Source organism: Juglans regia, chromosome 5 (genome assembly GCF_001411555.2).
Source record: "Juglans regia cultivar Chandler chromosome 5, Walnut 2.0, whole genome shotgun sequence".
NCBI lineage: Eukaryota > Viridiplantae > Streptophyta > Magnoliopsida > Fagales > Juglandaceae > Juglans > Juglans regia.
Genome location: NC_049905.1, coordinates 17,727,440 through 17,743,213, shown reverse-complemented (window position 1 = coordinate 17,743,213; position 15,774 = coordinate 17,727,440). Strand labels below are relative to the sequence as shown.

The window sequence follows — 15,774 nt, the reverse complement described above, 5'->3', positions numbered from 1 at the left end:
ATTAAGTGAATAAATTTATAACTCATTTAAAAAGATACGGCGCGAAACTTGCATATCATAAAACTGTACTACTCTTCTTCTTCTAGCGAAATCCCTTATTTTTAATTTTAATTTTATTTTTATATATACTTTCGAATTCAAATTTAGGACTCGTTTAGATAGTGAAAAGAGATGAGATAATTTTAAATGAATTGAATAAAATATTATTTTTTAATATTATTATTGTTTTAGAATTTAAAAAAATTAAATTATTTATTATATTTTATGTAAAAATTTTAAAAAATTATAATAATAAAATAAAATGAGATAAAATAAAATAAAACTATCTATATATCCGGGCCTTAGAAATGCCCATATCCACCTGTCGCTGCCATCAAATTCAACAGTTTTTGTCTATCTATTATTTATGAAAAATAATAAACACAATACTTTATTATTTATAAATATCCTTCAGACCAGATGTGGCAGTGTCTCTAGTTTTATAGCCACCAGTGAAGTAATTACACGTTAGCAATTTTTTAATTACAAATATTGATGCTGCTACACGGGATTACCAGCCGAAATTCAAATCTCATCATTCTGCTACGCTGATTCTTCTTTTTCGGTCAGTTAGCTTCTTGGTTTTTCGAAGGATACCATGCTAGTTCAAAGGACTTCGTGCTGCAAATGAATAGAGCAGGTAAATAGCTTGAACTCAATTTATATATACTCGATTCGAATTCCGTTTATTTAATAAATGGGATATTTGTAAATTCTAATATAGATTCGAATATTACATAAGTAAACTACTCGTATAAATTCAGCTTGACTCGATTTAAGTTCATGAACATAGCATCAATGAGCTCAACTTGGATTCATTTGAGCTCATTTTGAAATTTGTAATCTATTTTTTTCTCCCAAGGGGAGGGTTAGACTTTATTACTATAAGTGATTTTAACTTATGTCCAGAGTCGAACTTCTAACTTTAAAGCCATGAAATACCAGCTCGTACCAATTGAGCTATCTCTTTAGTGGTAGTTCGTAATATATTTTTATATATGTATATGTTATATTTATTACATGTTCGTTATATTTTATATACTTAATTATATATTATTAATTTATTTAGTGTTTACCTTATCTAATATATATATATATATATATATGTTTCCAAAGTATGTATAGGATAATTCGTATAAGAACTTATCATACAACTAGAAATTTTGATTTATTATATTATTTATATGTATTAAATAGTTTAGTTTATTACATTTAGTTTATGTATTATTTTATTAATTCATAACTATAAGTTATTTTATAAAAAGTTATACCATAAGAAGTTTTTAATCATAATTATTTGGTAGAATAGTTAAATGGTTAAAGTTTTTTTTGTAAAATTTAAGAAAATTTTATTAATCAAAAGATAAGATTTATAAATTAAAAAAAAAAAATTCGAGCTTGAGTCATTTGTTTATTTATAGTCGAGCTCGAGCCAAATTCGAATAACATTAATGGTTAATGAATCGAGTTCAAACAAGGATATTCAAGTTTTATTTGAGTTCGAGCCAAGTTCGAACGGGTAAACAAGTTAATCGAGCTCGAGCAGTGAGCACTCTTGTTTGAGTTTGACTTGACTTGGTTCATTTGCGGTCCTAAAAATGTTTCGAATCCAAGTTTAGTTTTTTTGGCTCTCGTAATTTTTTTTCTGGTTAGTTTTTGTTGGATGCTTTTACTTTTTAGTTCTTTTTCTTGATATTTTCAGTCCCATTGATATTTTATACTTTTCAACGTTTTGCTTACAAAGTTTAGTAATGGTGATTGCTTATGTTGCCTCTTCCTACCTTGCAAGTAATCAATCCCTCAATATGTGTGGAGGGCCAAATAGTCATTTGCAAAGAGTGGGCCGAACCCACAACCATAAATGCCCAAGAATTGGTGATCAAAGGCTCGTGCAACACAAATCAAAGGGGCAATTGCCAAAATGCACAAGTATAGAATCTGAATCTAGTTCTCATTAACCATGGATTAATGATATAACAGTACCCACTCGTGATACTTGCCTAGGATTTTAATCCTCTCCGACATGAAGGCTTATTTAGAGAAGGTTAAATCGCAAGGCAAGCAGTATGGTATGGGGCGGAATAGTGGCACATCTTCCAAAAATCCAAATTATATGCTTGCACACACGAGTTTGAACGTGCAAGCAGAATGTGAAGGACGTACACTGGTCGATGGCGATTGAAACAGGAGAAATTTTCGTTTCTACATTTACCACCAAGTGGAAGGGCATAGGGCAAAAGATTTCTACTCCTTGAAGAAGAAGATAGAAAAAATGAGGGAAAACAGGGAGTTGGAACGATTGCTCGCCCAACAATCAATGCCCAGAGGGCAATCTTCAGACTAGAGGATAGGGCAGACTCGAAGGCCACACATAAGTGAAAGCCCGAAACAACAAAGGACAATGCGGGGAAATTCCAAAAATGCTCCTCGCCAAAGCCCGAATAAGAAAAATGAACCATAGGGCGAGATCCAGAGGATAGCAGGAGGATTTACTGAGGGTGGCTCCACATCTTCTAGTAGAAAGGCGTATGCATAGAGGGCTAGATACGAAGAAGTATACTTGACAAAGAGACTCCAAAAGCAAGCAAAGAACTAGAAGGCGGTCGCCATATCTTTTGGCGAGGAGGATTGCGAGGGAGTCCAGTCCAATACCCTCATGATGACGCTCTATTAGTGATGTTATTGGTAGCCAACTATACTACCTGGAGAATCCTAGTTGACAATGGCAACTCGGCCAATATCATTTTTTGGGATGCTTTTACAAAGATGGGGACCGACCCAGGCCGACTATTCCCATCTCCCATACTGATGAAAGGATTCTTAGGAGATATGGTTCAACTTGTGGGCGCTATAACGTTGCCCATGTCTGCTGGAAAAGGACTATGCACAACCATCACCATGACTGACTTCCTGGTGGTTAAGGCTCCTTCATCTTACAATGCTATTCTTGGATGCCCAACCATGAATAGCTTAAAGGTTGTAACCTCCACCTACCACCTAAAGATAAAGTTCTCGATAGAGGCAGGAGTAAGAGAAGTACGTGGTGAGCAATTATTGGAATGAGAATGCTACGTACAAGAGCTTATAGGTGTCCCCTAGCACACCGAGCCCCTCTCATCTTCTTGTTGTAGGTTGCTAGAGTCGTTCGTAAAAGTACGAAATACGTTTGTAACAATGTGGTCAATTTGTTGATCTGCGAGCTTCTACGACTTGGTCTAGAAGATACAAGCACAATTGTAGAAACTATTTGGGATTTTAAAATAGGAGTAAATGCCAAGCTTCCTGCCATAGTGGAGGGGAATGATAGTTGGCAAGAGGGGAAGAAAATGGGGGGGGGGGGGGGGTGATGACAGATATGGACGGCGCACGGCGCCACTATGGTGGACGAAACAAACGGACGGGAGAGAGGGAGGAGAAAGTCGTGCGTGGGAAGAAGAAAAAGCAGAGGAAAAAGAAGAGAAGAAGGAAAAGAAAAAGAGGGAAAAAGAAAAAGTGAGGGAAAGAAATGAGGTACAGTCCTCACAACTTGGGTCACAAAATTGATCCAATGAAAATAATTTCAAAACAACGAGTTAAATAAAATAATTTAAACATAGTGACTAAATAAAAATAAAATAATTAAATCCAACAATAAACTAATTTAAAATAAAGAGAAATTTAAATAATGAACAATAATTAATAACAATAAAACACATCGAATTAAAAATAAAAAATCTTAAAATAATACCACATAAATCATCTAAAATTTAAATAAGAAGACCCATAATCTTAATAAATGCAATAATTACTTAGTCAAAATACACGTAAATACGGAGTATCACATTCACTATTGAATAAATTACAAATAGGAAATACAACCAACCACTCAAATAGAAGCCAAATATTGTATTAGAATCTAGTTACATACTACTACTATATTAGAATCTAGATAATAAATTAATAGTCTTACAATATATACCTTATACATAGTACATGACTCGCTATTGGCTAGTCAAGTTTTATTTACCCTCCTAATATATGTAATATGTATGATAGTGATATTATGATATGTAGTGTGTACATATAATTTATTAATAGTCTATTGATATTATTCTTTAATAATTATCACATTGATTATTAGTCTATTAATATTCTTGAATTTAACTATATAAATTCTAGACTTTTTATATGAGTATATATGATCAATATATAAATATACATATTTTTATTAAATTCTGAGTCAGAGGTCAAATATGGAGTCAGTTAGACAGTAAATACGACTCCGACTTTAAATGCTAAAAAAAAAAAAAAAAAAATCCGACTCTGACTGTGTAGAGTCGGAGCATAGTCAAAATCGAAGTCGAATTTTTGAATTTATACACAATCCTATTTGTGAGTGTAAAATTACAAGAGACAACATAAAGTGTCTAATTATATTATATGACAACATAAGCTAATAAGAATATTATCAGTTATTGCACATAGGAAAGACACAGCAAAACAGATAATGAGAGGTAGAGTGAGAGAGAGTTGCAAGGAGAGAAGAAAGGTCGTGAGAGCTAGCAAGCGTACAAGTGTTTGTGAGCAACCAACTTTTGACGGTGAAACCGTTACCAATATTTGAGATTTAGGGCTGGTTTGAAAATTTGAAATATTTTAAAATATTTGAATAGTAAAATAATTTGTGAATATTGATGAAATAATTTGAATTAAGATATTTTATTAATTTTGAGAACAAGAGAAAAAATTGAATAAAATTATTATAAAGTTAAAAAATTATTTGAATTGTAATTTTTTAATATAAGTAATTTTGTTTTAAAATTTTAAAAAATTATATTGTTTCTTGTGTTTTGTTTGGAAAAGTTGTATTGTGTTTTATGTTTAGATAATAATTAGATGAGAAAGTTAAAAATTTAAAATTGAAAAATATAGTATGTTTTAGTGATATTTAAGAAAGAAATATCTGAAAGGATAATACTATTCTTACTATTAAATTCTACTGCTCAATTTTATTGCTTTATTTTTTAATTTTTTTTACTTAATGATTAAAGAAGTATTTTTTAATAATATTATGATTTTTTATTTTTTTAAAAAATATTTAAAAGTATTAAAAAATACATATATAAAAAAATAAATAAAAAATATAAAAAATCTTATAACTAATGGTAACTCTCAGTTTCTGCTGGGAGCAATGAGTGTAGCATGGTCCTGTCTGAAAATATTTAAAAATAGCTCAGTGTCCAAACTAGCCGGAGAAAATGAGAAAGTGAACGGAGAGGGGAGAGCGGAGGCATCGGTGATAAGCCGTCGGGCTAAAGAAATGAGTTTTGAACTCGGGCTATAATCCAGTGTGGTATCATCACTTTACAAAATCTTAGGTGTTGATGTGTTGTTACCGTATTGGTGGGTGCAAAAGTGAGAAAAACACTCAATCCGGTTTAATTATTATCTTTATTATTATTCTAAGTAAGCACTTTATTTATAGAGCAAAATTAAGATAGATAATAACGGGTGCAAGTTTTTCTAAAAACCATCCCATTACAACTAGCACACGAAAAAAAGAAAAAAAGCATAAAAAAAAAAAAGAATTTTAGTTAAAAGGATAAATAAATTGATCTCTACCTATTTCCCATGAGGGGGGATCCGTCTTAAAGGATAGTTTTAATTGTGATGCAATCGTTTAAAATAATGATTAGTTATGATGCATTGCAGTTTGTTGTTCTGAGTTGTTTAAAGGATAGACTTGTTTCCTCATCCTAAAGATCTTCGATTAGAAAAAACGGTAATATAGTTAGAGAGATGATATTTATTGACCCGAGTTGCATGGAACTAAAAATTGTCGTATTTGACTATGTCGGCGCGTAAGAGTTTTGTGTTGATAGTGTTGGAGTGTGGTGGATCAAATCTAATAGATCTGGGATAAAACGTAATCTCTAAAAGTATTTAGACACTCTGCCTGAGATAAAAATGTGCATGAGACTCACGTGTTGATTGTTTTGCACCAATAATGCCTTGTTGATGGTGATTCACGAGAAAGCAATAGATCGGGTTAGCCCGAGTAGGTGGAGAGTGCCGGTAGTGTTGGAGTTATATGCCAATATGTCGGCATGTAGGAAAAAGTAATATGTCGGTGCGTAGGAGTTATGTGCCGATAATGTTGGAGTTATATGCCGATATGTCGGCACGTAGGAAAAAGTAATATGTTGGTGTGTAGGAGTTATGTGCCGATAATGTTGGAGTAGGATGGATCAAATCTAACAGATTTAGGACAATACATAATCTCTAAAAATATTAACCCGACTTGAGATACAAATGTGCATGAGACTCACGCGCCGATTGTCTTGGACCAATATTGCCTTGTCGATGGTGAATCACAAGAAAGCAATAGATCAGGCTAAAGCTAGTGGAGAAGAAAAGCTAAGGAAAAAAAAATGGAAAACCTAATGGATGTGGTGGAGATGGACGTTTGACGGAACGGAAAATATGAGTTTTTGGTTTGAGAGAGACTGGACTTTCTCTCTGTAGGAACAAAGAGGAAATACATCATTATTTGGTATGTACTACTACTCAATGCAATAGAGCGTCCAAAAAGCATTTTTTAATTAGGCTAAACTTTACCAACACCTTGGCAATTTTAACGTAGCTTCAACAATCTGATTGACAATATACAAAATTAAGAACTTAATGGGTTTCTAAAACATTTTTTAAGAGTAATCACCTCAATTAACATGAGGCGAGGAAAAAAATTAAAAAATTAAACTGGCGTAATCATTTGTGGATTGAGATTTTTTAATGAAATTGATCAAGTTGAACAAATCCCAGATCGTAAGATTGTAAATATCATTTATCTTATTTTTAATACGTAAAATTCTTGTATGAATTGGCAGTAGAAGAACATAGAGATAAACATAACATGGGCGGGTCTTTGCAAATTCGAATTTTGATTCTAGATCATGGTGATCTTCACGTGTGTCATATAACGTTCAATACTTTTAAAGCAAATTCTCTTTATGGATACCATTTTCTAATGGTCAAAGACGTTTATATTGTAACCGTTGCTAAGAATAACAGCTATGGAAACTCAATACATTCTTATCTGTTGCATTTCTGGCAAACACTTATTTCACTTCTTCTTTATTCTCTCATTAATTGAGTTCATTTATGGCTATTTTAATGTGTGTCAATGACCCAATATCAGATTTAATATCTCAAATGTTTCAATTATCTTCTCATATTCCATCAAAATCCAAAAATAAAAACACATCAGTAAATACACTCCAAGCCATTTCACATATATTTCTATTATATATATATACACACACATACATATATAAATACAGAAAATCACGTCGACTCGCTGATTGACTCTTAAGATTTAATTTTTTTTTTAAGAAGAGTGTTCTGAGTGTTCGGAGTGTCTTTAAAAATTTAATTTCTTTGTGTTATATAAACATAAAAATAATAATACCATAGACAAGTCTATCTACAACCACAGATTTTATTTCCAAACTTGGAGCCCTCTTAAACGTTACAAACAAGAGTATACACTTAACCTAATTATTGTAGAAAACACAAAAACAAATTCAGTTTCTTTTTTTATTTCCCTCAAAAAACACAAAAAAAAAAAAAAAAAAAAGTGAGGTCTTAAAAAATAACGCATGAGCGCGTGTGATACTTGCGCGTGAGGAATGCAAATGCTGAGGTTATCTGTGAAGAGTTGTCTTCCGTAACTGCAGGGTGTAAAAGTGTCCGGCTGTATGGGGAGAGGGCAGGTCTGCTACCAAAGAAGGAAGAAACTGCCAGTTTACAAACATGACAATTATGAGAGTGACAATGCACACTGCCACCTTAGAACTAAATAACCATCATTATCCTCTCACACTTTTTGCACAACTGAGATAGCTCTAAACACTGCCAACACTCCTATAAATAGAGGGTGTGAGGCATTTCAAGTCTCAACTCAAAGACGAGTGCTTTCTGTTTCTCTCTTGTGTTTTTCTAAGTTCTCTCTCAGAGCAAGAAAATGGTGGGGACTGATCTCAGGCAGCAGCTGATGAACTACATCCAGTCCTCCCATGAGCAGGTGTGCTCAAACCCTCCCAATTTCTTTTCTTTTTTGGTTGAAAGCCTCGGTTTTTATTTGTTTTCCCCGAAAATTTTTGGGTAACATCTGTTAGTATGAATCAGTTAAGGTATTAGATTGTGGGGTTTTGTTTGAATCTTTTGATTATTATTTCTGTAAATCACTAATCCAACTACATAATTTCTTCATGTGTTTGGTAGCAAGCTCAAAAACCCAGAAGAGAATAAATAAAAGAAGAAGCTACTCCGTTCAGTCTCTTCTTTCTTTCTTTTTTCTTTTTTTTGGGGGGGAGGGGGGGTTGTCAATTCGAGAGTATATATTATAGTTGACTATATGGAAAAAGTTTGAGATAATTTGCCAATCTTGTTGATAAGAGAGCATTTGATCACCGTACATGTTTCTAATTGCAGGGGATATTGGACGAAGCTTTTGATCGTGTGAAAAATCTAGAAAATGATGGCAATCCTCAATTTCTTTCGGAGATTTTCTCCATGTTCTGCCATGATGCTGAAAATGGCATAGCTGAACTCACCAGATTTCTGTGAAGTTTTTTTTATACCTGATCCTCTATTGGTGTCTCATTTCATGTAATTGTTCTTTTTTTCCCTCCATACATGATATTCTAATAGTTTTGGTGTATTTGATCTAAAATCAGGGCTGAGCCTGTTATAGACTATGAAAATGTGAGTGCTTTTGCTCACCAACTGAAGGGAAGTAGCTCGAGGTAATAATCTTCAATATTTTGAAAACAAGCTTTGTTTATCGTCTCTTGTTTTCATGCAATTAGTGGAACATCGTATTCAAATAAAGAAAGAAAAAGAAATAAGTTGAAAGACTTGTAAATTTGGACATCTATGTGCATTGCATGCATGTGGCAAATCTAGCCAAAGTTTTCAACCGTATGAATCAAGCGTTAGTTTAAGATTTTTCCACTTTGGACATAAACATGTGTCATATGTTCATTTCCTAATGATTCGGACTCGTTAATCAACATGTATGTGTGACCTAAACAGTTGCAGCAATCATAAGTCATGCTAATTATCCAAAAAGTCAGGAGCAAGCATTAGTTAGACCTTTTCCGATTTAGCATGTAATCGGATCTCCAAAACAGTAGGAACAATCCTATTTTAAACTTATTTCCAACTCAGCTGTGGTGTGGCAGGTGATGCATCCCCAGATTTGGAAGTAAATTCTAATCATGAATTTCAGGAGAACGCGCACAAACCTGCGCGTGAATCACACGTTTATGTCACACAAGGGTTTGTGCGGGCGAGATTCACATATGAAACTTTTTGAAGCAACAATTCACCTATCTAACCTCAATTCCTTTTCCCCCTCATTTGATTTTGTTTTACTTGATTCCAACTAGCATCTCTAAAGTATAGAGTTGATCACCTTTAGCCAACATCTTTTTGGCCTTCCCCCTGTCATTTTGATACTTTCTCCAAAATTGAAGCAAAATCATGGATAGCTGGCTAAGAAAAGAAGTTAGTAGCTGCAAGGATCATGTCATGAACACATGATATTGCATATATACAAAGATGCCATCCAAGCCACTCGTTGGAAAATTTTATGTGCAATAAGAAAGTGCAAGAACACAGAGTATTTTCTCACACAGAATAATGTTTGATCCTCATTAATCATGATACATTAAATATGACTACAAATATTTCATGCTACCTTTTTTATTCGCACCAATATTATTGTTTGTCCTAAGCGGATGCTTCTTTCTCCCATACTATAATCTTGGTTATTTTGTATTGATTGAATATCAATCTTATGTGATATGCTGGGATTAAAGCGTTGGTGGTCATCGGATGGTCCTTGCCTGTTGTGAGCTTCGACAAGCTAGCAACAACAAGATCAAGGAGGGGTAAGTAAGGAGTCATTTTTCATTGCCACACTGTTTTCACTATAATCAAATGTTTGCAAAAGATCTAAAATTTTGACCCTTATCACATGAATGTTACTTTTTTAGGAAAAATAATGCCCTACTTTGTTCTCCCAAAGGGCCAAATTTATCACATGATTTATTTAATATCTTACTCTGTCAGTTTTCGGCAAATGAGTTTTCGTATTTGTTGCTGCATATATGTAATTGTACCTGCAGATTCCTAGGTATATATGCAATTGGATTCGAGTTCTGATGTTATCTTGTTCAGAGAAAATTAGAACTATTTTTAACCTCAACTATAGTGAGGTTCCTTATGATATTCAGATAAAAAGGGCACAAACACTCATGAAAAAGAGAAGTAGAATGCAGTAAGATTTATTCGTAGGCAATAAGACCAAATCTTCAAGGCGATTAGCACGTCTTATATTTTTTCTTTACCTTATAAACACGTCTTATACTGTAAGGGATGTAATTAGAAATCTCTTCCTTCTTTTGCAATCCTCTTTTATCCCCTTATCTTCTGTTTTTAGATCCTTTGAAGCCTTCGACAAGGTCAAACGTGAATACTGCATTCTGCGCGACAGTCTGAATTACATTGCGCAGGTAATACTTGGTTTGAATTTGACCTGTTTGCTTTTATCAATCTGTGTTTTACTTGTATTGTTGCACATATGCTTGCTCTAATAACTTAGATATACATACATACTCGATTACAGATGGAGAAGACTATCCTTACCAACGAGGCTCGAAGGAGACGCCAGTAGAGAGCTGGCCGGTATGCATTCACTCCTTCTGGTTGCATCTGCTGCCCAAGACTGAAGTATCTTTTAATATTATATGCTATCCCTTGAGAATTAAATAAGTTCACTATAAGTGATTATGTTTGTCTGTCTGAGAGTTGTTGTTCAGAGTCTTTGTTCTGCACTCTGTGTTTGAAATTTGAATATCTGTACTGTCTATTTCAGCTGTTGCTTAAGTTATAAAACTGCTTCCTTTCTTATTATCTTAGAGTTTTCAACAAAATTTCTACATACCATACTCGTCCCGCTACGATGAGGTGGCATGACTACCCATCAACTTTTAAATTTTTTCTTTAAAAAAATATAAGGGAGGATCCAAGGGTGAGAAAACTGTCATATCTTATATAATAGAATGAAAGTGTGATGAGAGTGTGGTATCGGCATTATTCCTTAATAAAATGCCACGTAGATCAAACCTGATACCTTGTTCCTCCACGCTGGAAAAAACATGTATCCAACATTCGATTCCAAAGGTCATTGCATGCAAAAGTTCGATGCAGGAAGATTATGCTTCCTAGTTCCTATACATACTGAAAATAAGAATGCAAATTGCAATACCCTCATAGCTGCTGTTTTACGAATAAAGATGTAGACGATGCCCTCTATGCCAGAATTCTGGGGGTTTATAATCGAAAGGATTGATGCATCTTACTTCAATTTCTTTTAGAAGTGTTAAGATCTATACACAAATAAGTTTATACACTGACGTGATTTCATATAATACGTCAGAATTATTTTATAATAAAATGAGTTTTACAATCTGATAATCACATTATATCAAGTACATCAGTATAGATTTTTTTTTATAAGATTTCTGTATAACTAAATACTTCTCTTATTTTTTTGGTAACTATGCAATTTATAATTTTGCCCTTTTTATCTGATTTGGGAAATGTATTAACAAAGAAGAAAAAAAGGAAAAGAAAACCGAGGAAGATTTTTAAGGCGCCCAAGCATATGAAAAGTGAAAACAATGGAAACTGGAGCCATTCGTCTTTACGTTTTTTCTTTTTATATTTTTTTATATATTTAAATATTTAAAAAAATATATATATCACTACACTTAAAATTACTTTCGTAATCAATAAATAAATAAAAAAATTTTGACCAGCAGTCAATTTGAGTGGTCAAATGAGGGAGGCAATTGCAAATTAGTAGCTTTTCTCAAAAGAAAACGTAAAGGTAGCCCCACTCAATGTCATTGGAGCCAACGGTAAGAGTGAGACGGCAAAGTAGTTCTACTCTTTCTTCTTCTTTTTATTATTTTTATTTTTATTTTCTGTTGGCACTAATAACAATGAGTTATCTAATATGGAGCTTCCAAAATAAATCAAAATTTGAAAATGTAAAAAACATGTGTAACTTCGATTTCTACATTATCTCCATATTAAGAAAGATAAAATATCTTTCCAACCTCTTAATACTCCACGCTCTACATTATTTTTAATTTTTATTATTTTTTTCTTTTATCAAATATTTATTATATGAATAATGAATAGAAAATTTAAAATAATTAAAAACGAATAAACTCAAAAAAAAAATTTAAAAAAATATAAAAAATTTTAAAAATTTTAAAAAATATAGAATATGGAGTGTGGCGGAGATTGTGTAGCAAATCTCATCATTTATATATCCAAATGAGACCTTAAATTTATTGTGCGTATATAATCACGTGCCCCAAAATTATATTTATGGTCCCGCTGCATCCCCCATGACATGCAGTGGTCCTTAGCCCACCTTTTTTTTTTTTTTTTTGGTTAACATCTTAGCTAATATATGGGATATTTGCAATGAAAAACTATATATATGCCATGATAATCCTAACCTAAACAGGTTGATGACAAGAAACTCTCATCCCCAATTGGAAAGGAGAGAAGAAGCAAACAGATCAGTATATAGATCACACGAAATGATCATTGGAATCAAAACTCAAAACGACTGAAATGAAAAACTTGATAGTTATAATTGAAACAGATCACGGCCGGAGACCCAACAATTAACAATTATAAACGATACGTCTGATCAACAAAATTTCCGAATCTAATCAAAACATCTGAAACCATATCCAACTACAACTTACAATTCTACTAAAACCACTGCTAGCTGAAGATAACGAGTACTTATAATGCCAAAAAAAAGAAAAAACCAGCAACCCAAACCTCTTAGTCAAAGAGGCTTAAACCAATGATATCCTGCAGCAAAAATAGATTCACAGGTAAGAAAAATTAGGAACCCTCCACCCCTCTCAAATATAGATCAAAGAGTACTAGCAAGCAGTTTTTGGTAAGCCCCGCATATATAGCGCCTATATACGCAAAACCAATGTGTGCCACTTATGAAGTAATGTGTAATATAATACCAAAATACTCAGAAAATACAATAAAAAGGTTTAAGGAAAGGATGCTAGCTAATGTTACATTTAGCCGGTTAACTCAATTTGTTTGGTACCAGGCAACATGACAATTAAGTGATCAACTAGACACATTTTTTTGTTTTGTTTTTTATGTTGGGAAACCTCTCCAAGGCAAGGCCCTTCGGACCCACCCATGCAGAGTAAACCTCAGTTTCGTGCACCGTACCCTCGAAAGTTTTCATACGCGGAAGTTTCAACTACAAACATAAAATTTAAACATGATAGCATTTCTATAATTCTCTCGTGCTTTACAAAGCATCCACAACCATGATATTTGATAGAAATTATCAAAATGAAGTACATGGCTGAATCAAATTATCTCAAAAGGCAATGACAAAAAAAAAAAAAACTGATCTACACCTACATAAGCAATACAAATCAGATTAAATTTTGATCTCTAAATTGAAAACATTTAACATAGAATAGAATACAAAGAATATGCATAATTTCTTTCAAAAACATTTGTTAAGATTGGAAAAATATGGGAATCTCATATCCTTTTCTTTCAATTATGATTTATCAAAAATAATTACCAACCCCATGCAGTACCCTCCCCTTGAATCAGTCTTTATTGCCCATCCCATTAAATGAATGTTAAAGAAAAATTATCTTTTTTTTTTTATCTTTTGGTTTGAAATCATTTAACTTAAGCAGAAGGCCATGATCATTGTCATCAAAGACATCGACCTTGTATAAACTGATGCTCCGTACAAACTAAAAAGAGCCAAAAAGCACGGTTAATGTGTGTTTTTCTAAATGCATGTTCTTTTTTCATAAGTGAAAAGTCTAGGCCTTGATGGTATAAGAAAAATCTTACATCATCGGAGTCCTCATTTTCTTCCACTTTCTCCTCTTTTTTTGACTCAGCAGCAGCAGCAGGTGCAGGTGCCGGTGCACCAGCAGCAGCAGGTGCAGCAAAAGCAGCAGCACCGCCACCAGTTGGCACTGAAGCCAACTTCTCCCTTCCAGCTGCAATCAGCTCCGTTATATCTTTTCCCTTGACTTCAGACAAGAGCAACTCAATCCTATCATCATCGGCTTCAGCACCAACTACACCCCATGAAATCCATATCCATTAGCATAACTTCAAAATCATTATCATTCAAATATTATTTCATCTATCAACACCTAGCTATTAAAAATCAACATGTTAGTATCTTGGTTTCTGTTCCCTATAGTAATTTATATAAACATTATTAATTTCCTACTATGTTTTCTATCTGAAATATAAAGCAGAAGATAGAATACCCTACAAATTGCTCCAAGCCCATATTTCAAAGTAATGGTTTTTTTTTTTAAATTTATTTTTACTTAATATTTAAGTAAGTATTTATTCTTTAATAATATTGTGAAACCGCGCGTCCCCAAAATTCTGCATCAACCAAATATTTTATACCAAGAAACTTATATGAACCGAAAAGAAAAAAAAATAAAAATAAAAAATAAAAACATCTGAAATATTAATATTTAAAACATAATAATTTGAAATAACCTTAAATAAACCGTACAAAAATTATTCTTGGTTTTAAATTCATTTCCAAAAGAATACTACACGAACAAGATAAGTCTCAAACACGAAAAAAATCAACTGTTAATTAACCATAAACCCACACAAATATGCGGAACTCCAATGAAATTTCCATCATAATAATGGTCATAAACCATAACTCGTAGGGGAAGTAACAAATGTCGTAGATTTAACAGGATCCCAAGTATAAGAGTCCCGATCGACTAATCCGGAGTGTACAGGTCCTCCGTCCTCAACAAGGAGTTTTTGAAGTACACGTTGGATAATTCAAAGAGAAAAATTCTTTATTCTAATCGCCTTTAGAGATTATTTGCACATAGTGAGATTTAAAATTTAAACTTCTAGGAAGTATACCACCAAGACGGCCAAGTTTGAAACTTGAGCCAACTCGGTTAAGTATAAAGTATATTATTACTATATAATCATAATGATAGAAAAATCAGTCAAAAACCCAAAAAAGTTGTACCTGATCCGAGGATATTCTTCAAATCATCGGCGGAAGGGCTGGTGTTACCTCCCAACACGGCCAACAAGTACGCAGCGACAACCTTCATCTCTGCTAAATAGACATGCAGAAACAAATGCAGCAAGTCAGCATCAAAAATATACACGCATACATATAATAGAGGAGACGAATGGGATAGAGATAGAGAAAGACTAGGAAGGGAGAGTGTACTTGTGGCGATTCGGATGCAAAGGCTGCTTTGGAAACTGTTGGTGGCACCTTCGGTATATATGGGATGAGAAACGAGCAGTTAGGGTTTCCGAGCCGATAGCCATGCGGGTGGGTTTGACTGGATCGTATCCCTTCATTTTATTTTATTTTATTTTTTTGGAAATTCTGGTGAAACATGTAAAATATACTGGTACGAGGACTGGTTCCCCATTCAATATAAAAAAAAAATTTTGATGTTTTTAAAATGAGAAATTTTATTTACAGTCTCCACTTGAGAACTATATGTGCAAGTCTTTCGTTAAATGAGAAAAAATATCATTTTAGGAGAGATATTTTTATAATTTTAAAAAAATTTAAAAATA

The 15,774-nt window shown here is 33.1% G+C and overlaps 2 protein-coding genes across 3 annotated transcripts; one reads left to right on the top strand and one right to left on the bottom strand.

The window, feature by feature from the left end:
• Positions 1-7,901: 7,901 nt before the first annotated feature.
• On the top strand, positions 7,902-10,998 carry LOC109011782 (histidine-containing phosphotransfer protein 2-like). Its single transcript, XM_018993105.2, has 6 exons — positions 7,902-8,101; positions 8,512-8,642; positions 8,757-8,825; positions 9,903-9,974; positions 10,526-10,598; positions 10,712-10,998. Exons 1-6 carry the CDS (start codon positions 8,042-8,044, stop codon positions 10,757-10,759), a joined length of 453 nt encoding a protein of 150 aa, XP_018848650.1. The 5' UTR covers positions 7,902-8,041; the 3' UTR covers positions 10,760-10,998.
• Positions 10,999-12,687: 1,689 nt separating this feature from the next.
• LOC109011783 (60S acidic ribosomal protein P2B) lies at positions 12,688-15,503 on the bottom strand. Of its 2 annotated transcripts, none has more exons than XM_018993106.2 (4): positions 15,413-15,503; positions 15,203-15,292; positions 14,026-14,258; positions 12,688-12,987 (listed from the first exon to the last, which is right to left on the bottom strand). In XM_018993106.2, the coding sequence occupies exons 2-4, from the start codon at positions 15,288-15,290 to the stop codon at positions 12,958-12,960; spliced, it is 351 nt and encodes a 116-aa protein (XP_018848651.1). In that variant the 5' UTR covers positions 15,291-15,292; positions 15,413-15,503; the 3' UTR covers positions 12,688-12,957. The 2 variants fall into 2 exon arrangements, with proteins under 2 accessions (XP_018848651.1, XP_018848653.1); XM_018993108.2 differs by having other exon boundaries at positions 15,203-15,295; positions 15,413-15,459.
• Between the last annotated feature and the right edge of the window lie 271 nt (positions 15,504-15,774).